This window comes from Malus sylvestris, chromosome 9 (assembly GCF_916048215.2).
Source record: "Malus sylvestris chromosome 9, drMalSylv7.2, whole genome shotgun sequence".
Taxonomy (NCBI): Eukaryota; Viridiplantae; Streptophyta; class Magnoliopsida; order Rosales; family Rosaceae; genus Malus; species Malus sylvestris.
The window spans coordinates 10,900,615-10,923,144 of record NC_062268.1 but is presented as its reverse complement, the minus strand read 5'-3'; the positions used below and the strand labels follow the sequence as shown (position 1 = coordinate 10,923,144).

Here is a 22,530-nt window from a genome sequence, read left to right as displayed (position 1 = left end):
AGCACTAACACCATGATTGCAGGTTATGAGCTATCAACATAATATACATCATCAATGATTCACATGAATAACATAAAACTCACATGATACTCACTTGTGCGTCTACAACACCAATTCACATATATATATATATATATATATATATATATATATATATATATGCATCAATTATCAATTCATATATCACATACTATGCATGCATGGCATTTGAAAAACGTAATTTCGTTCAAATTCAATTTCTGGGAAAAATATCAATAGTATATAGGTAAATACAGAAAATAACTCCCCACTCACCTGGAGTTCGCCCAACAACTCCGTAGCACCACACATCAAGGCGTCATAACGATCAGCGCCTAGAACGATAATCAAATCAAACCTCAGAATTCATATCGATAGAATATATAACTTATATAAGACACGTCACTACGGAGTTCGATCCGGAAGATCTGCAATTCAATTTGAATCCATAACTTTCAGAGGTCCACAATATACCTCAAGGACATCATCCTAAAATTTCATTACCATCCAACGGTCGGATCTCCGTCAATTTCGAAAACCAAGTGACGGTTAACATTCTATTTTATGAACTTCCAACTCTAATTCCAAAAGATCCGTAAATCGGATTCCGGATCCGTAAGTTCTTATAATCCTCAAATATTATGTATTACAATGTATCAAAGTTTGGTGATGATCCAACAGTCGGATCGTCAATTCACATTTTCACCTAACCACGAATCGTAACGAACTTAGGTTCAATTATTCAATTTACGTCCATCAATTATAAAAACTGAACCTAGAACCTTAAACACATGCTAAGAATGACATTGGCGGGCCATTGGCCACGCGCCGCCGCACGGGCCGTCGCGGGTGGCGGTTGGCCGCCCCGGCTAGCCGGAAAATCCAACTATTTCCAAAAATTCTAAAAAAATACAGAATTGAAGATCTCAATGAGTAGAGAAAACTTTATACCTGTGGCCAAGGCCACTTTGGCTTGGAAGAGCTCCAATTTCACCAAAACCGTGAAGAACCCTATAATTGGGTGTTTTCAATTTGACCTTCAAATCAATTCCGCCGTCCCAACCAATGCTTGGGCTTTGTTCCAGGTCCTAGGGGAATGGTAATGGTGTTAGTAATTGAAAGAAAACATTTCAAGATTTGAAGAATTTGAACAAAAAGTCACGGCACCCACGGGTGCGGTTTTCACCAAATCACCATCAAATTTCATGATTTTTGGGTTGAAACATGAAGAGGGAAGGCCTAGGTGTTGATTGGGAGTGGTACCTTGATCCAATTCGTGAGAAATCCGGTGAAAATCGTAGGAAAAATGGAGGTGGGTGCGCGGGTAAACGGGTTGGGGGAAAACCCATTTCCTTCCTTCTCTCCTCCGCTTCTCGCCCTCTCTCCTTTCCTCCTTTCCTCCTTTCTTCTCCCTCTGATTGGTCCTCCACTTTCTCTTCTTTCTAGTTGGCCCAACTCCTCCCTCTCTCCTGTTCCGATTGGGCAGCTTTGCCCAATCCTCCATCTTCTTATTCTTCCTTTCACGTACACACACACACAAAACCTTCTTTCATTTTTTATTTTTATTTTCTTTCTCTTACATCTAAGCCATCCATTTCATTCTTCATTAAATCTGGGCCATCCATTTTCATAAAAGAAATTCTAGATTTTACTAAAATTATAGTTCCTTAAAATCCCAAATTTCAAACGTTAATAACTTTTTCGATAAAACTCCAAATCACGAACCGTCAGCGCCTACACGTCCATAGCGACGAGTACTACGAGGATATGTTAAGAAAAAAAATCTTAGCTGGCACAACACAATGATTAACGTAGAATAATGTGCATGCCTTAAAGGGCATTTTTGTAAAATCCTTTATTAAAACTTTAAAAACTCTTAAAATTAGGGACGGGATGTCACAAGAGGCGCCAGAGGTTGACTGTTTAAAGCCTCACCACTCGGTGGAACTCCAAGAAGAAGAGGAGCTGGAGGTTGATCATTTGGAGCTTCATTACGCGGTACAGCCCTAGAAGATGAAGGCAACTATTTTTGGAACAAACCTACAAACCTCTGATGATCAAGTAAAATCTGACCATCAGATTCCTGCATCTGGTCAATCTTCCTCTTCATGTTTGTAGCATAGTTATGTGCGAGCCTGTGCAACTGTTTATTCTCATGTTTGAGCCATCTAATCTCCTGTTTGAGACTTATCACTTCAGCCGCCAATGATTCAACTTGACGGGTTCGAGCAAATAGGCGTTAGGCCATATTAGACACAGAACCTGCACACTGCACACATATAGCCAGAGAATCCTTAACAGCCAACTCATCAGACTGTTTGGAAAACAGTCTGTTATCTTTGGGAGTGACAAGGTTCCGGGCCACCACCGCAGCGGTCATATCATTCTTCATCACTGAATCCCCAACGGTAAGAGGACCAGTAGGGGATATGAAGGATGGGCGCCATATGTTGTCTGGAGAAAGCGAGACTGCCTCTTCACCAAGGTTCAAGTCAAAACGACAGTCGGAAGGGCCAGACATTTTCAAAGGTGTTGAAAGAAAGAAAGAAGAGGTCGGACAAGTCAAGATCGTAGAAGTGCAAGAAGGGAATTTCTACAGGCAGAAATTCAAATGTGCTTTGAAACGCCCTGTGTACCTCTATAAAAATCAGCACTCGACAGGATTTCAGAGATCAAAAAGGCGAACTCAGAAATCAAAGAGGTGCTAGCTTTCTCAAAAGCTGGGCTTGCTCAGAAACCATGGGCCAATCTTTTTTTCCAGATTTGTCTGCACTTGTCACATGCAACCTCTGTACTCGAGGGAGCTCAGAACTCGAAGAGGCAAGCTCAGAAATCAGAGAGGCATCTGCTTTTCTAGACGTGTCAGCATCTGTCACATGCACACTCGGCTTTGCGAAAATCACGAGTAGTTTGTCGAAGCGCCGATTTCAAATATCGAAGAGGCATCTGCTTTTTCAGACGTGTCAGCATCTGTCACATGCACACTCAGCTTTGCGCAAATCACGGACAATTTGTCGAAGATTTCTGGTGAAGTAGAAAGCACGTGAAGTTTACTATTCAATCATCCAACGGTTGCCGACAAGAGTGAAAGAATAGTACTGGTTATTAATTCATATAAATGTCGACATTCACCCTCCATAGCAAGGCAGACATACATAACCTTTCTTCATCTCCGAGAATGCCTTCCCAACGAAGCCTCTCGAGTCACTTAGTGTTCCTTATTCCTTGGGGTACCTCTGCAAACAAATGACACCAAAGCTAACGTATCTCATATCACCAGGTAGAAAGCAAGAGTATCTCATATCATGTTTTCTCCCTGTCCTTTCCTTTGTCCTTGTTCTTACCTGCAAAGACAAGGATAAAGAAAACAGTATGTTAGAACCTCCACTCAAACTCGGGTAAGGAATCGACTACCTGGAACTTTTGCCTGGTTGCTTACATGGTATTGTTCTCGAGTACTCGTCTTCCACTGCTGTTGTACTTGTAAAGAAGCTACCACATCTGCCTGGAGAACAGATAAGGCAAGTGAAAATGATACCTTGCAGCATGTGGAGACAACGTGCAGAAGAAACAAGCAGAGAAGAATGCAGCCTGCACAGTCAACTCAGCAGAAGGAGTCTGAGCTGAGGAACTCGAGAAGATGCCACATTATGCCAGAAGAATAGATAAGGCAAGGGAAAATGATACATTGAAGCATATGGAGACAAGCACAACAAAGCACGTTCCAATTCATCCGCTACTTCTTCAAAATCAAAAGTATCTCATATCATCAGGGTTGCAATCACTCTGGGTGGAGGACTCGTTTTGACCCTCAAATTCTTGGGTCGACTCGCTAGGCGTTGTGGGCTGCACGTGCCGATTCACCACCCTTGAATCAAATCCTTAAAGATTAAGTCACCAACTGGAAAAAGAGCCCATTAATCTTGAAGATCATACCGTTGACCAAACTGGTCAGGTGTGAATTAGAAAGAGTGAACAAAGCAACAAGCCGTCACCTTCACCTCGTGCCTGCTTGCCATATGTTCGAGTCAACCTTCAAGAATCAAGCCTCAACGGCCCTTGAAGAAGCTTCCAGCCAGATTCAAGATCAAGCCTCGACGGCCTTTGAGGAAATCACAAGTCTGATTCAAGATCAAGCGTCCACCACCCTTGAATCAAATCCAATTCAAGAATAAGCTGAGGAAAGTCAACAATTGGAGGAATCCAGAAAATCCTCCAACCTAGTTCAAGATCAAAGCTGTGGAAAGTCAACAAAGCGCAAAAAACAAATACGTGCCAATTCATCCACTACCAAAGCCAAAGATCATCTACCACATGAAGCTCCTTGTGGTCCAATTTCTACATTCAAGATCAAGCATCGACGGCCCTCGAAGAAATTTTCAGCCCAATTCAAGATCAAGCATCAACGGCCCTTGAAGAAATCTCAAGCCCAATTCAAGATCAAGCCTCGATGGCCCTTGGATCAACATCTACATTAAGGGACTTCAAAACGCATTTCCTACACGTGATAAGCACATGTATACGGCGCGCCTTGAAGTGGGAGCATTTGTAGACATCGAAATTTCGGTGAAATAAATGTTGATCAATAATTAGAATTTCAACGTTCACGTGTCACATAAATTTTACACATAGCATGTGACTCAACAAAAAATCAAAAATCATCAGAAAAGTCATCAAACATGACACGTGTCAACGTTTGGCAGAAATGATTTATTTCATCTGATTGTTTAAACCCAAAAATCAAGTTTTGGAATTCTATAAATAGGAAGCCAAGGCATTCAAAAGAAAAGGAACCAATTCTAACAAATTCACCTCACACCAAAACCTTGAAGTTTTGAAACTCCAAAGCTCCCAAGTAAATCTCGAAGGATCAAGAAAGCTCTCTTTGTTCTTCGTCAACCCAACCTTCAAGATTAAGCCCCAACGTCCCTTTGAAGGAACTTTCACCAATACAAGATCAAGCCCCGACGACCCTTGAAGAAAGCGTTCATCAACTGTTCATCAAGATCAAGCCTCAAAGGCCCCTTGAAGATCCGTTCATTAATAGTTCTTCAAGATCAAGCCCAAAAGCCTTTGAAGATCCATCCATCAACTGTTCATCAAGATCAAGCCTCAAAGGCCCCTTGAAGATCCGTTCATCAACAGTTCTTCAAGATTAAGCCCAAAAGCCCTTAAAGATCCATTCATCCATCAACCTTCAAGATCAAGCCCAAAAGGCCCCCTTGAAGAAACTTCAAACCATTCATCCGAGATCAAGCCTCGATGGCCCTTGGATCAGCATCACAATCCACAAATCAACACCTTACGAAGATCAAATCAGATGATCAAATTTGAGAGAGATTGTAACCCCTAAATCATTAATACAAAATATTATTTTGTACACGTGTTCTTGTCTCGTTTATTTCAGGAAAATTTTGTGTTTACAGAAGAATCCAACATTTTTCTCTCAAATGTCCCTTCATGTTGCAATAAGAACATTTCCAGTCTGCTTTCTTGCCAAGCACCCTATCACCAGTTGCTTCGTGATTTGTCGTGAAAACCCTAGCTTCAGAGTTGGATTTGGGCTCAACGTTCATCACTCTTCGTCGAGTTTCCTCTCTCTGGACTGCATGACACACACTGGTAAAAGAGGGCAGCTCTTGAGTCATTAACAAGTGACTACGCAAGTCTTCATACTCCGTTCCCAAGCTTGCTAAGAGTTGAAACACCTTGTCTTCATCAGCCCTCTTCAGTAACACAGCGGAATTAGTCGTGTGTGGACGATACATATCGAGTTCATTCCACATGGATTTCATACTTCCAAGGTGTTGAACAAATGAGTGATCACCTTGCTTTAAACTAGCCACATTCTTCTTCAGTTGAAAGATGTGAACTGAGTTGTTTTGGCTGCCATACATGTCTTTGACAGACTCCCATAGGAGAAGGGAAGACTCTGAGTAGCTGAAAAGCTCAAACAGTTTTGGCTCCATGGAGTTAAGTAACCAGGACATGACCAACTGATCAGTAGCATGCCATGCATCGTAAGTTGGTGAAGTGGATTCTGGGGGCTCAAAGCTTCCATTGATAAACCCTAGCTTCGATCTTCCTCCTAGAGCAAGTGACACAGCTCTTGACCAAGGAAGGTAGTTGAACTTGTTCAATAGTACCGAGCAGAGTCGTTGATTTGGATTGTTCTCAACCCCTTGGGTTAAGTTTGGGGAGGAGGATGAGGCACTGTCGGCACTAGACACATTTTCTTTTGCCATCTCTATCGATGATGAGCAAATGAAGAAGTAAAAAAAATGAACATAGTCAAGACCCTATGGTTCCTGCTCTGATACCATGTTGAGTTTTGGTTTCAATATTTGTTGTATATTTCATTATGAAGATTACAAGAAAGTGAAGGCAACTCTTATAGAGAGCCAAAAGAAAACTACAATAGATTGTAGGATAACTACACAAACACAATCCCTAAAATCTGCTCTAACAAGTGGAAAAGCAAAAACCAAATTACAAGTAAAGAAGCTTTTACGAGCAACTAAGAAAGGTTGATGTAAGATGAATGACAAGCTATGGAAAGTGATTGGTGAATGACAAGCTATGGAAATTAATTGGTGAATGACAAGCTATGGAGAAAGGTTGATGTAAGGTGAATGACAAGCTATGGAAAGTGACTGGTGAATGACAAGCTATAGTGACGATGACAACTCATACATACAACCCATCCATACAAACCGGTTTCAATAAATCTATAACCTTTTCCAGATATCCATTTGTCAAAGAGCTCTGCTCTACCCAAAAAATATTAATAATAAAAAGGAGAATTTCATTTGCATGTTTAGTAACAAGGAATTAAGAACGAGCCATAAATTAATTAAAGCTTCTGTAGTTGTATATATAATATATTTTACGTTTGAGTGGGGCCAGGCCTTTTTCGATCAAAACACGAAATTGTATAACTCCCATGAAGCTGCATGCCGCAATAGTGTAGAACAGCACTATAGGGACTTCAATCTTTTCAGCGGCTGTGATTGTGAACGGGGACATCAAACCATCTGAAACTATGCAAGTTACTGGAGGATTAATGGATGTTGATATGGCATCACTGTTGAGATTCATTAGTAGTTCACGAAAGGGAGCCAATAATTTTTGTTTTCTGATTGAATCACAAAGCAATGGGACATCTTGGGTGGCATCTTCATCTGAATCTGGAAGGCCGTCTGGGATGGCTGCAAACTGGAAATCAGGTGAACCATCAAGGGAATTGGGGCCCCGAGATTTTAGAAAGCGCTTGTGGTTGTACTCAGTGTTGACAAAGGTAATATGAAAACCTCTATGGTGGAGGAGCTTTGCAAATTTAAGCATTGCCTTGATATGGCCTTGAGCTGGAGCCGGAATGCAAACAGCATGAGGCTTAGTCGCTGTTGCTGTGGGATCCATTTGAGGTCTTGTGTTTGCCTTGCATTGCTTGCACAAATGCAGACTGTTTATAGTGCTACTGAACTACTTTTCTACTGAGCTACTTTTCTACATGTCTTGTGATTTCCTGAAGTATAGGAGGTCAAAAAAAGAGGCGTAGCTGTTAGGCACATTGAACCTAGGAGATGAAGGAGCAAAAGTTGAAATACGGACCTTTCCCTCCCTGTCTGTTATTTCTTGCTTGTCAAGATAAATCTGATTGATCATTATAATTAATATAAATTAAGGAAAGTTTTCCAGGATTTGTAGGTTACTCATGAAAATAGTTGTCTCTTTTAATCCTTTTTTTTTTGGAGATTTGTAGGCATACCTTTTTTGCATGAGTAGCCTTCAATTTGGACAAAATAAGGAATTTGTCATCCATTTCTTCGTTTTAAATGCCTTCAATATAGTGAATAATCATACCCAAGCCAATCCTCTCTATAATGTTGTTATTTTAGTCCCTAATGCAATGGCCGTAGCTAGTTTTATTGAGACAATGTCCTGTCTTACTTCTCTCTCTTCTGTTTTATTTTTTTCAGTGTGCTTGTATATCTCATGAATGTGTATTTGGTAGTTGTTATGACCAACAATAAGAACACCCGCAAAAGTTTTTATTATCATTAATAATATCCTTATATATATGCATAACATTTAGATCGATCCCATTTTGCACCTTCAGGGTAACATGTCATAATTTGATTCCTCGCTCTTGAATTATCAAAATACATATGGTACCGTACCCATCAATTAGGTTTTTTATTTGATAAGATAAGGTCATAACCTATTTCTTAGCTTTTATGTCAAATGATGATACATTTCGAGTCATGTTAGGCGGGCTTTAGTTCATACAGATTTGAGATATAGATAAGCTAATTTGTTAGGGCAGTTTCATACTCTCACTTACACTCAAATTATACCACTCATATTTAGGTTTTTTATATTTTGATAAAAATTCTTTGAGACTTTTGAAATTACATTTGCACCCCTTGGGTTTAAAATTGATTTCACAAAACTCCATCTGTTAAAATTTCACTCGAAAATTTATCATATAAAAAAAATTAAAATTAAAATTTTACCTTTAGAGGTAATTACAAACCTCTTGAAATAACCCCATCAAATTACTTTTTTCACATAATCGTCATGAGGTTTTAACCATTACAATATATAATTATGACCTTACAAAATTGAAGGAGCCAAACCATGAGTTGCCATGAGCACCATGTTCATCAAGAGTGAGAAAAGAAAAAGAATAAAGAAATAGGATATGTAAAAGAGTAATAGGTCCCTCAAATATGTCAAAAGAGCATATTTTAGATGTTCCATTATTGCACACTTTAGATATTCAAAGTAGGAATTTATTTTCTATAATTTCCTTTAACCCTGTTTGTGTTTTCCTTCTTTTTAATGTTGTGCATTTAGTCATTGAATCGAATTAATTAAAAAAATCAAAAGATAAAACTTAACAAAGAACGTGTGAGAAATAAAAATGGCTGCATGGATAGCACCACCCTACCGTTTATATAGCTATAGCCAATTATTATTTGAGGCGATAAATAACAATAACAAAACATCGCTAGAGCTAAAGGAAGAAATACATGACTAGAAATATTCTTACGGATGACGTCTAGATTTTTCTCTGTAGCACTTGATTCACTAACATGTTTAAGTTTTTGGATGAAGAACCATGTGGTTCAGTAGCTTCTTCTGCAAGCTCCTTCCACATCATGACCTTATTTTTCATTTTCTTACCCTTCTCTCCCTCCATTAACTCTTTGACAAGCTTCTCCACCTCATCCCTCTTCACATCATTACTAATCTCCATGCCAATGCCCCATTCATTGCAACTATAGCGACAGTCCATCTGCTGGTCGCCAAAGAATGGCCAACAGAGCATAGGCACTCCTGCAGTGAGGCTCTCCATGGTTGAATTCCAACCGCTGTGTGTTAAAAATCCTCCCACTGATGGGTGGTTCAGGACTTGCTCTTGTGGGCACCAACTCGCAATGAGACTTCTTTCTTTTGTTTCAGCCAAAAACTCGGGCGGCAAAAGCGCTGATTGGCCAATAACCAAATCAGGTCTAATTACCCAAAAGAAGGGAACCTTGCTGTTTGCAAGTCCCCAGCCAAACTCGACAAGATGTTCAGGTGTCGTAACTGTTATACTGCCAAAATTCACATACACAACTGAATTTGGCGCCTTTGTGTTTAGCCAGTCGAGGCATTCTGTTTCTTCTTTCCATAGACTATATCCAATATTCAAGGGGTGTTCTGGTATTTGATTGAGATGTAATTGAAGAGGGCCAATTGGATAAACAAGTGGAAGCATAGATGAGAGAGCCTCCAAAACATCTGGCTCTAAGGCATCAAAAGTATGAAGAACAACTGCAGAAGCTTTATGAGCTCTCTCGGTTGATTCCATCATGAAGTTAAACATGATGTCGTCGGGATCTGAAGTCCGAATAAAGGTTGGGAGCTCCTTTAAACGGATATCTTTCATTCCTGGGATCCAATCTATAACCTTTTCCAAATAGCCATTTGTCAAACAGATATCATCTACAACACGAAAAAATTCATTTACATGCTTAGAAATAAGCAAATAAGAGTTAAAAGACAAATTAAGCAATTGTTTGAAAAGTTGTATTTATGTTACCTTTGAGTGGTGCAAGTCCCTTTTCAACCAAAGCACGAAATTGCATAACGCCCATAAAGCTACATGCAGCAATAGTGTAGAACAGCACCATAGGGACTTCAATCTCTTCAGCGGCTGTGATTGTGAACGGCGACATGAAACCATCTGAAACTATGCAAGTTACTGGAGGATTAGTGGATGTTGATATGGCATCACCGTTGAGTTTCATGAGTAGTTCACGGAAGGGAGCCAAGAAATTTTGTTTTCTGATAGAATCACAAAGCAATGGGACATCTTGGGTGGTATCTGCATCTGAATCTGGAAGGCCGTCTGGGATGGCTTTGAATTGGAAATCAGGCAAGCCATCAAGGGAGCTGGGGCCCGAGGATTTTAGAAAGCGCCTGTGGTTGTACTTGGAGTTGACGAAGGTAACATGAAAGCCTCTATGGTGGAGGAGCTTTGCAAATTTAAGCATTGCCTTGATATGGCCTTGAGCCGGAAGTGGAATGAAAACAGCATGAGGCTTAGTAGCCACTGCTGTGGCACCCATTTAGATTATACGTTTGCAATTGCAGTGCTTGCTCAAACGCAGACATTTATAGAGCTACTGAGCTACTTTTCAACATCTACTGTTCTGGCTTCCTGTGCAGACCGGTTAAGTAAATTTAGAAAGATTTCCAAGAAAATAGGCGAGGTCATTTTACGGATTGACTTAATAGTAGATTTGGCCGCCAACAAATACCCGTTCAACGAAAAAATCAATCGAGTAAGACAGAAAGACGGCTATTTGATCACGACTTCAAGGCTTTCCCCCTTATTTAATAGAGTAAGAGAAATGCTTTACGGTAACGTAAGGATAAAGAAATCTATAGGGAAGATGCCGTACAATAATCTTGTTGGTCATTTACCATTAAAATCAAAGGCGGCCCGTCACTTTACCATCTCAATTTTCTTTGGTTATATGCACTAGTTCTTCTATTCCTGTCGTTAGTGCTGGAAGTTGTTATCTAAATTTCTATAAAAATTGGATGCTGCCTTGTATCTTTGACTAATTAATTATAGATCGTAAAATCATGGCAGGAGAAATCATCTATATCATAAAATCATATAATAATTTGACAACGGTGACATCATGACCTTATTTCTTTGTAATTATAGATCGTAAAATAATGTAACATTAAGTTCAACCTTTAAAAAAAATTTAGAAAAATAAATAAAAAATAAAATAAAAAAAACCTAATATCTAGGCAAAAATTGAAGATGGTGGCTGGCTAAACATCTATGCATAACATTTACTGGATCGATCCCATTTTGCACCTTCAGGGTAACATGTAATAATTTGATTGCTCTCTCTTGAATTATCAAAATACATACGGTACCCATAAAATAGGTGTATTACTAGTAATATGTCAGCGTGTTGCTGCGAGACTTGAATGCACGACCATTAACTACATGAATAAGACACATTTAACCTAAAGAAAAAAAAATCAATATATTCATGAATGAATAAAAGGGATAGATGAGTGAATGATGTAGGTAAAATAAGCAACTTAACTTTTATGTACAGTCAACCAAGCTGATTACAAAACATGTGGTTGCAAAAAATGCTCTGTTTCCTGAGAAAAAGAAGCAACAGCCCGTATGCTTGACCAATGGTTCCATACTCGTTTTCAATATGGTATAATTGAAACAACAATTAACCCATATAAAGGTTTTGTTAAGTGCATCTGGAAAAAGAGTTTGTTGGATTGCTTTTCAGCTTGCTTGCTTTGTGGTGATAGAGTGCTTGGGATTTCATGCTTGGTCCAAGAGAATGGAGAAGACTGTAGATGAACAACGGTTGAAAATTAGTAGGTCCACTGCCTCAATTTAATGAAAATTCTTTGTTACAATTGATCACACAAGACAAAAATAAAAAAGACTTCTAATCCCATAAATTAGCAAAAATTCTATATATACTAAAACCCAAACAGGTGAAACACTGTTCATGAACAGTGAAAGTAACAGTGTCGTTCCGAATCTGCCCTCCCAGGTTTACTCCAATCTCATTTTTGCCCATGATTGCCACATGTTGATCATCCTTTCCCTTCCCAGGTTACACGTCTATGATCCTCGAGTTATGGCACAAAGAAACATAAAATAATTAATTATAAAACTAACAAGAAATTATTTTAAAAATATGACTTAATCCAGGTCACATGGTTTGTGGCGTCCAACACAATAAAAAATTCTAAAAACATTGAATGCATGGAAAAAATAATTATTAAAAATTGTGAGAAACCCACCTGTCCCCATTCCACGCCGAGTCTCCTGCAGTAGCTCGCATGGAACACTGTTTGTGGCACACAAGACAATAAAATATTATAAAAAAAATTTGAATGCAAAGTCTCCTGCAGAATGTAGACACAAAGAAAGATAAAATGATGATGACAACAAATATTTAAAAAAAAAGAAGAGTTAATCGGCACATCTCAGTAGGTGGCATGGAATACTGTTTATGGCACACAACACAATAAAATATTCTAAAAAAATCTGCATGCAAAGTCTCTCGCAGAGTGTGGGCACAAAGAAAGATAAAATGATGATAACAAAACTGACAGCAAATATTTTAAAAAATTAGTTAATCCAAGTTTATGGCACGTAACACAATAAAAAATTATAAAATTTTTTGAATACATGAAAAACAAAGCTTAAAAGTTGTAAGAAGCCCTGCTGTCTTCCGCCTTTGACTTTGATTTTCCAAGTCTCCAACCGAGAAGTTTTCCTCACTCGAGAAATTAAGGGAACACTACCTCAACCTACATGCTCCACTCACAAAGCTTCAACATACAAGCTTCAACAAAAGAAAATTCAAGAACTTAGCGAAGAAGGCTTTGGTGTATTTAACACAATACGTTGAAATGAAGGAAAGCTTATTTATTGATATCCTCGATAAGTTACAAATATGTACATATACTTGAGTCAAAATAAACAAACAAGAGGGAGCCTTCACAAAGGTTGCTTAGGAGAAGTCTCAGCAGTCGGTAAAGCCCCAGAAAGAGAAGGCACCGGTGGGGAATCATTCGGAGCCTCAGTACTGGACAGAACCCTAGAAGGAGGAGGCATCAGAGGTTGATCATTTGGAGCTTCATTACGTGGTACAGCCCCAGAAGACGAAGGCAATAAATGCCTTTGGAACAAACCCACAAATCTCTGATGATCAAGTAAAACCTGACCATCAGATTCCTTCATCTGGTCAAGCTTCCTCTTCATGTTTGTAGCATAGTCATGTGCGAGCCGGTGCAACTGTTTATTCTCATGCTTGAGCCCTCTAATCTCCTGTTTGAGACTCATCACTTCAGCCGCCAATGATTCAACTTGGCGGGTTCGAGCAAATAGGCGTTGGGCCATATTAGACACAGAACCTGCACACTGAACACTAAGAGCCAGAGAATCCTTAACAGCCAACTCATCAGACCGTTTGGAAAGTAGTCTGTTATCTTTGGGAGTGAGAAGGTTCCTGGCCACTACCGCAGCGGTCATATCATTCTTCATCACGGAATCCCCAACGGTAAGAGGACCAGTAGGGGAGACGAAGGATGGGCGCCATATGTCGTCTGGAGAAGGCGGGGCTGCCTATTCAACAAGGTTCAAGTCAAAACGACGGTCGGAGGGGCCAGACATTTTCAAAGGTGTTGAAGAAAGAAGAGGTCGGACAAATCAAGATCTTAGAAGTGCAAGAATGGAGCTTCTACTGGTGGATATTCAAGTGTGCTTTGGAACTTAATGTCAGCCCCTATAAAAATCTGCACTCGATGAAGCTTCAGAAATCGAAGAGGCGCCTGCTCAGAAATCGAAGAGGCGTTTGCTTTCTCAAAAGCTGGGCTGCTCAAAGACCACGAGGGTCGATCTCAGAAATCGAAGAGGCATGTGCTTTCTCAAAAGTTGGGCTGCTCAAAGACCACGAAGGCCGATCTCAGAAATCGAAGAGGCTTACTTTCTCAAAAGCTGGGCTGCTCAGAGACCACGAGGGTCGATCTCAGAAATCGAAGAGGCACCTACTTTTCCAGCCTTGTCAGCACCTGTCACACGCACACTCAGCTTTGCGGAAATTATGGGCATTCTGTCGAAGATTTCTGGCGAAGTAGAAAGCACATGAATCGTACTGTTCAATCACCGACTTCCCACACGCAACAGTAGCTCATGGGTACCACATATAACTTTGCCAAAGTTCTCTGACAAAGTTGAGATACGTGAAGCTTGCAGCTCCCACTACATCGCTCTGACCAAGAAGGGTAAAAGATTAGCAAAGAAACAACACTAACAAAGTTTAGACACATAAATTTTGAAGGTCTAGCTACCATATTATTACCCACAAGGGTAAAGGAACGATACCACTGCTGGATAATTGGAAAGTCCCGGTGTGTCAACCTCTGTGCTTCGTGGCAAGGTAGACTAGCAAACATGCCCAACCTTTACTCACATTCGAGAAAACACTCCCAACAATATTGCTTGCTCCAAAATAGAAGAGGCACCGCCCTCCGAATCTCGAGAGCCAGACTCCCACCATGATTACTTTCTCAAAAATCGAAGAGAGGGTAAAGGAACAGTACCACGGCTGGATAATTGGAAAGTCCCTGTGTGTCAACCTCTGTGCTTCGTGGCAAGGTAGACTAGCAAACATGCCCAACCTTTACTCACATTCGAGAAAACACTCCCAACAAGATTGCTTGCTCCAAAATCAAAGAGGCACCGCCCTCCGAATCTCGAGAGCCAGACTCCTAACATGATTACTTTCTCAAAAATCGAAGAGAGGGTAAAGGAACAGTACCACTGCTGGATAATTGGAAAGTCCCTGTGTGTCAACCTCTATGCTTCGTGGCAAGGTAGACTAGCAAACATGCCCAACCTTTACTCACATTCGAGAAAACACTCCCAACAAGATTGCTTGCTCCAAAATCGAAGAGGCACCGCCCTCCGAATCTCGAGAGCCAGACTCCCAACATGATTACTTTCTCAAAAATCGAAGACACCGCTCTCCGAATCTCGAGAGCCAGACCCCCAGTAGGATTGCTTTCTCAAAAATCGAAGAGGCATCGTTCTCCGAATCTCGAGAGCCAGATCCCCGACAGGATTGCTTGTTCGAAAACCGAAGAGGCACCACTTTCCCAACTTCAAGAGCTGGATCTCCTTGGATAAAGCTTGTCTGTAATCTTCACACGCAACATCAGCTTTCCAGATACCACAGACCACTTTTTCAAAGTGCTCTGACAGAGTTAAAACTTGTGAAGCTGGCAGCTTCCACTACCGTGCTATGACCAAGCAGGGTAAAGGAATAGCATTATTACTTGATGTTAGGGAGACTCCTATATATGTCGACCTCCATCCCCAACGGACAGGCAAACCTGCAAAAATGCTCAACCCTTCCTCTTATCTGAGAGTGCACTCCCAACAAAGCCTTTCGAAATATTCAGCTTTCTTTCCGCCCAATAATACCTCTGTAAACAAGCTATACTAGAGCAAGAATATCTCATATCATCAGGGTTAAAAGCAAGAGTATCCCATATCATGCTTTTTCCCTGTCTTTTCCTTTGGCCTTGTTCTTACCTGCAAGACAAGGAGAAAGAGAGCAATCAGTCAGCACTTGGAATCAAGCTTCCAGCCAGGAACTGACTGCCCGGAACCCCTTACCTGATTACTTACCTGGCATTGCTCTCGAGTACTCATATTCAACATCTTATGCTTCTAGGGAAGATCTCGCATCTGCCTGAGGAACAGATAGGGCAAGTGAGAAGGATACAAGGAAGCATGTGGAGACAAGCGTAACAGCACACATGCTGATACATCCATTACTCTGTCAAAAGCAAAAGTATCCCATATCAACAGGGTCGAACGTACTCTAGATTTGATGGACTTGTTTTGACCCTCAAATTCTTCAGTCGGCCTTATCTCTGGAGGAAACCAGAAAACCTTCCAGCCCAGTTCAAGAATAAGCCTGTGGAAAGTTACTTCTTCAAAAGCAAAAGTATCCCATATCATCTCTTCTCATTTTTCTTCTCTTTATCCTTCATGCTGCCTGCAAGATAAGGAGAATGTGAACAATCAGCCGGAGCTCTGATTGCTTACCTTGTCTGTCACCTCTTTTAGCATATCCCTTAGCTCGGCGACTTGGGGGACTCCTACTACATGGTTTGTATCGCGCTTGACCAAGCCTGAAACTACAAGTAAGCTTCAAGTGACATTGATACATTACCTTGTGCATCTCCACCAGTTACAGATACCACCCCTGGATGGAGGAAGAGTACTTTCAGAGAAGATGCCACATCTACTTATGAGACAGATAAGGAAAGTCAAGACGATACCACACTCCAGTACTTAGAAGTTTCGTGGTTACGAGATCATTCTCCCACAATATTACCTAATGTCATTTGTACTAAATCATTCACTTGTACTCACTAAAGGAGAGCTTGAACCTATGTACTTGTGTAAACCCTTCACAATTAATGAGAACTCCTCTATTCCGTGGACGTAGCCAATCTGGGTGAACCACGTACATCTTGTGTTTGCTTTCCTATCTCTATCCATTTATATACTTATCCACACTAATGACCGGAGCAATCTAGCGAAGATCACAAAAAGTGACCATTTTCGCTACCTAGGATCTATCTTGCAAGAGAATGGAGAATTAGATGGAGATCTCAACCATAGAATACAAGCTGGATGGATGAAGTGTAAGAGTGCATCCGGCGTGTTGTGTGACCGTCGTAGGCCACTGAAGCTCAAGGGAAAATTTTATAGGACGGCAATAAGGTCAGCGATGTTGTATGGCACAGAATGTTGGGCGGTGAAGCATCAACACGTACACAAAATGGGTGTAGCGGAGATGAGGATGCTTCGTGGGATGTATGGGCACACGAGAAAGGATAAGATTGGGAATGAGGATATCCGAGGTAAAGTAGGAGTAGCCAAAATTGAAGGAAATATGAGAGAAAATCGGTTCCGGTGGTTTGGACATGTGCAAAGAAGGCCTACTGACGCTCCGGTTCGAAAATGTGACTACGGGACAGAGGTTCAGGGCCGAAGGGGTAGAGGAAGACCTAGGAAAACTTTGGAAGAGACCCTAAGAAAAGACTTGAGTACTTGGATCTAACGGAGGACATGACACAAAACCGAGCGCAATGACGTTCTAGGATTCATATAGCCGACCCCACTTAGTGGGAAAATGCTTTGTTGTTGTTGTTGTATTGATTTGAACGAAACCCTAACAGTTTGATTTTATGCTGAGTTGTGGCAGTTTGTCGAGGCTTTGTCGGCTAAGAGTGGATTTTGCGTTTGGTTTACTCCACTGATAAATCTGAGATTTAACAGGAGTTCGAAGGTTACTGTTGGTTTGGGTATGTATTCCCTGCTTTCATTCCTTCCTAATTGTATATGGATTTCCTATTTAAATAAAGCAGGGAACTAATTGATTAATGCATGTTTTAATTCCATTATTCCTAATGTTTTAATAGCTTTGTTTATTGTTGAGTTTTGTTGGTGAATCGACGTTTTCTTTTATCGATAGCAGTGGTGTTTTGTACGTGAGGACACATGCTTATTCTCTGTGGTGTTCTAATTTGTTTCGTCAGCAATAGAATAATCGAATGACATTGATCTCAAGCTATGATTGAAAAACATGTACAATGTGTTGTAAATAATGGGTATGTTTGCCCACATGTGTATAGTAATGTGTATAGTAAAGTATCACATGTGTATACTATATACTCATAAGCTAAATAGTAATGTTTTGTAATTTTCCATTGAAGTAGCTCTATAAATAGAGCACTTCAATTGTGCAAAGATTAGTGAATGAGAAGAAGAAAGAAAAAGAGAAATATATCTAATAGCAATAATATACATTACTTCCTCTGCAACAGCTTGTGTCGGTATATTACTCTGCAACTGCTTCGTTCCTTCACCGAGTAAAGGTTATCTCTCTATAAATTTTGCCTATTTATAACACATTATCAGCACGACTCTCTAATCTTTTTCTCATTTCCTTTCACCGAAAGAAAAAAAAAAGTTTCCTATAAGGTTTTTTCTGTTCTTCTTCTTCCTCTCCCTCAATTGCTGGGTATACCCTCGCGAAGAACTGTTTGCACCATGTTTACTTCTAGTTCTCCAACTAACAGTCACTTATATCTTTGATTTCTTGTTTGGTGTAGATATTGACTACTAACCCACTGATTATTTATGCAATCCAAGATTGTGCGGTTCTATCGCCTATCTTGGACTGCAGATCTAATTTTACTGCAAATTTTAAGTGGAGCGGTATAATCGCCCGCTCTATCCTGCATATTTAAATTTTCCCGTTATTTAATTTTATCGCAATTTTAGGTGGTGTGAAATAATCACCCACCCTGCTTTACATATTTAAATTTTATCGCAATTTAAATTTTATTGCAATTTTAGGTGGTGTGAAATAATCACCCACCCTGCTTTACATATTTAAATTTTATCGCAATTTAAATTTGATTGCAATTTTAGGTGGTGCGGTATAATCGTCCACCCTGCTTTGCATATTTAATTTTATCGCAATTTTAGGTGGTGCGGTATAATCGTCCACCCTGCTTTGCATATTTAATTTTATCGCAATTTTAGGTGGTGCGGTATAATCGTCCACCCTGCTTTGCATATTTAAATTTTATCGCAATTTTAGGTGGTGCGGTATAATCGTCCACCTTGCTCTACATATTTAAATTTTCCTGCTGTTTAAAGTAGTGCGGAATAATCACCCATCCTATACTTATTTCGATGAGAATGGTGCGGTACAATTGCCCTTCTCATTAATTGTGTAAATATCGAGCCTAAAGTTTCGAGTACTTATCATTTTGGCCTGAAGATCAAAAAAATTTGTAAGAACCAGAAGTTCTAACAATATATTTCTCCAGTACACATATTACTGCAAGTTCTTACACACCTCATTTTTCTTTCAGAAAAGAAAATGGCAAACTTGGCAAAGCTTGATTTTGCTGCCCTGGACATTACTGGAAAGAATTACCTTACATGGGTACTGGATACCAAGATCCATCTGGAAGCAGCAAATCTTGGAGATACCATCAAGGAAGAAAGCAGCTCACCCTCTCAAGATCGGGCAAAGGCCATGATTTTTATTCGTCGCCATCTTGATGAGGCACTAAAGAGCGAGTACTTAACGGTTGAAGATCTGTTAGCCCTTTGGAATGCCTTGAGAAGCAGATACAATCACCAGACAACGGTGATTCTTCCAAAAGCTCGCTATGACTGGACTCACCTAAGGATCCAGGATTTCAAATCAGTGGATGAGTACAATTCGGCGTTGTTCAGAATTACCTCTCAGATGAAACTCTGTGGGGATACTATCACTGATGAGATGTTATTGGAAAAGACTTTCAGCACATTCCACGCCTCTAACATGGTACTGCAACAACAGTATAGAGCGCGAGGCTTCACTGAATACAACCAGTTGATATATGTGCTCCTGGTAGCTGAACAGAACAATGAGCTTCTCATGAAAAACCATAATTCCCGACCTACTGGATCAGCACTGTTCCCAGAAGTGAATGTTGCTTCCCTTGAAAGGAATACCATATCCTCCCGTGGCAATAATTACAAACGAGGACGTGGCCACAAGCAAGGTCGGTGGAAAGGAAAAAGCAAGAACCATGGTGTCCAGTTTCACAACCAGGTTCCAAGGTATAATCCAGGCCCGAGCTTTAAAACTACCAATCGCCAGAAAGGAAAAGCTCATGTGAACACTCCTAGAAATCATGAAGGAGGTTGCCATAGGTGTGGTGGCAACGGACATTGGGCGCGTACTTGTCGCACCCCAAAGCATCTGATGGAACTATATCAAGCCTCCTTCAAGAAGAATGGTGTCGAGATCAATTTCCTTGACCAGGCTAAACCAATGGAAACCCCTGATCCAGTGACCAATTTATCAGGACAGTTAAACACAACCCACCTGGATGCTACAGACTTTATTAATGAAAGAGGGAATGAAGTTTATGGGTCCGATTGAATTATTTATGTTTAATGTACTCATGTTATTTGTACCTGTGGTTTAATGCTCGCATTTTCAATTCAATAAAAGTAGTATTCCAGTATGAATAAACTGCTTTTTCTTTACTCAGAGATCATGGATAAAAATTATGGTTATTCTCAAAACAAGATCAATGGCGGAGACTTTTGTCTTGCAGATAGCGCAACCACGCATTCAATACTTCGAGATCGAAAGTATTTCTCGAATTTGGTACTTGCAAAAGTAAAGGTAACAACAATATCAGGACCATCAGATGTAATTGAAGGCTCAGGAAAAGCCCAGATTATGTTACCAAATGGAACAATATTATCTATAAAGAATGCATTATATGCTACTCGGTCCATTCGAAATTTGTTGAGTTTTAAAGACATACGTCTAAATGGATACCACCTTGAAACGAAAAGTGTAGAAAATGTGGAATATTTATGCATTACCTCCAATGATACCCAGAAGCGTATATTGGAGAAGTTGCATGGTTTATCGAGTGGATTGTATTGTACATACATAAAGACAGTTGAGGCATATACTGTCATGAACCAGAAGTTCATTGATTCAAAGGTTTACATGTTTTGGCATGACCGTCTAGGTCATCCAGGATCTACCATGATGCGTAGAATCATTACCAACTCTAATGGACATCCATTACTGAGCACACACATTAATGTCTCGAATGATAATCCTTGCAAGGCTTGTTCCCAAGGGAAGTTGGTAATTAGACCATCACAACTAAAGGTTGATGATGAATCCCCATCATTTTTGCAAAAAATTCAAGGGGATATTTGTGGACCTATTCAACCACCTTGTGGACCATTTCGATATTTTATGGTTTTGGTTGATGCATCTACCCGATGGTCACATGTTTGCCTATTGTCTACTCGAAATGTAGCTTTTGCGAGACTTCTTGCTCAGATAATTAAGTTGCGAGCACAGTTCCCAGATCATCCCATTAAGTCCATTCGACTTGATAACGCTGGTGAATTTACGTCTCAAACCTTTGATGATTACTGTATGGCACTGGGCATTAATGTTGAACACCCTGTTCCTCATGTCCATACTCAAAATGGTTTAGCAGAGGCATTTATCAAGCGGCTTCAATTAATAGCCCGCACTCTGCTCATGAGAACGAAATTGCCAGTTTCGACATGGGGACATGCCATATTACATGATGCATCATTGGTTAGATTGAGACCCATAGCCAACCACCAATACTCATCAATACAACTCGTGTTTGGACATCAGCCAAATATTTCACATTTACGAGTTTTTGGTTGTGCTGCTTATGTGCCTATTGCACCACCACAACGAACTAAAATGGGACCTCAGCGCAGATTGGGAATTTATGTGGGTTTTGATTCACCATCTATCATTAGATATTTGGAACCTTTGACTGGTGATGTGTTTACAGCTCGTTTTGCTGATTGTCATTTTGATGAGACAATTTTCCCGTCGTTAGGGGGAGAAAAGACCGTTCCAGAAGAACGACAAGAGCTAACATGGGTTGTTCCCACCTTATCTCATTTTGATCCAAGAAGCACTCAATGTGAAAACGAAGTGAAAAGAATCGTTCATCTTCAAGGTATTGCTAATCAAATGCCAGATGCATTTAATGATGCTTCGAAAGTGACATAGTCATATATACCGGCTGCAAACGCACCTGCAAGAATTGATGTCCCTGTTGGACAAAATAAAGTGGCAGCGAATGATTCATCCAGTGCACGCCTGAAGCGTGGTAGACCCCCAGGTTCAAAAGATTCAGCTCCTCGAAAGAGAAAGATGAGGGCCCAATTGAACCCAAATGATATCATTCAAGAAAAGGAATTGAATGATAAATCCACAATTCGTGACTCTGTACTTCCAGAAAAAGAAAATGTCCTTGATGAGACACATGTCCCTGAAGAGACAGAAGTACATGAAAGCAAAGAAATATCCATAAATTATGCATGTACTAATGAATTGTGGGATCGAAATGAAATAATCATCGATGACATGTTTGCATTTGCAATAGCCACTGAAATCATATTAAGTGATGATATTGAGCCCTGCTCTGTTGATGAATGCAAACAGAGACAAGATTGGCCTAAGTGGAAAGATGCAATCCAGGCAGAATTAAAATCCTTGGAAAAACGAAGTGTTTTTGGACCAGTAGTCCAAACCCCGCCTGGTGTGAACCCCGTAGGTTATAAATGGGTATTCACAAGGAAACGCAACGAGAAAAACGAGATTGCAAGATATAAAGCACGACTCGTTGCACAAGGTTTTTCACAATGACCTGGAGTTGATTATGAAGAGACATACTCTCCTGTAATGGACGCAATTACGTTTCGTTACTTAATAAGTTTGGTGATTTCAGAAAAACTTGACATGCGACTTATGGATGTCATCACCGCGTATCTATATGGAGAAT

At 40.2% G+C, this 22,530-nt stretch overlaps 2 protein-coding genes and 1 long non-coding RNA gene across 5 annotated transcripts in view; 1 reads left to right on the top strand and 2 right to left on the bottom strand.

The window, feature by feature from the left end:
* The window catches only part of LOC126582395 (uncharacterized), a 29,419-nt gene extending 19,799 nt beyond the window's left edge, over window positions 1-9,620 (top strand). The window contains exon 2 of the long non-coding RNA XR_007609492.1: window positions 9,535-9,620. This is a non-coding gene — a long non-coding RNA (uncharacterized LOC126582395). The remainder of the gene's footprint in view (window positions 1-9,534) is intronic.
* Window positions 1-10,671, bottom strand: part of LOC126582376 (7-deoxyloganetin glucosyltransferase-like) — a 30,952-nt gene extending 20,281 nt beyond the window's left edge. The window contains exons 1-2 of one of the 3 annotated variants that reach the window (XM_050246522.1): window positions 10,109-10,671; window positions 9,208-10,011 (exon numbers count right to left, since the gene is read on the bottom strand). In XM_050246522.1, coding sequence (XP_050102479.1) covers window positions 9,208-10,011; window positions 10,109-10,637 — 1,333 coding nt within the window. In that variant the 5' untranslated portion in view covers window positions 10,638-10,671. Of the gene's footprint in view, window positions 1-8,932; window positions 10,012-10,108 lie in introns of those variants that run through there. The other 2 variants (XM_050246521.1, XM_050246520.1) reach the window with 2 other exon arrangements.
* Window positions 6,760-7,532, bottom strand: LOC126582387 (7-deoxyloganetin glucosyltransferase-like). The gene has a single exon (XM_050246532.1). The coding sequence runs from the start codon at window positions 7,435-7,437 to the stop codon at window positions 6,868-6,870; it is 570 nt and encodes a 189-aa protein (XP_050102489.1). The 5' UTR covers window positions 7,438-7,532; the 3' UTR covers window positions 6,760-6,867.
* Window positions 10,672-22,530: the final 11,859 nt, after the last annotated feature.

Excerpts from the sequence above, each read along its gene's own strand:
- LOC126582387 (XM_050246532.1), bottom strand. The coding sequence starts at position 7,437 with ATGGATCCCACAGCAACAGCGACTAAGCCTCATGCTGTTTGCATTCCG.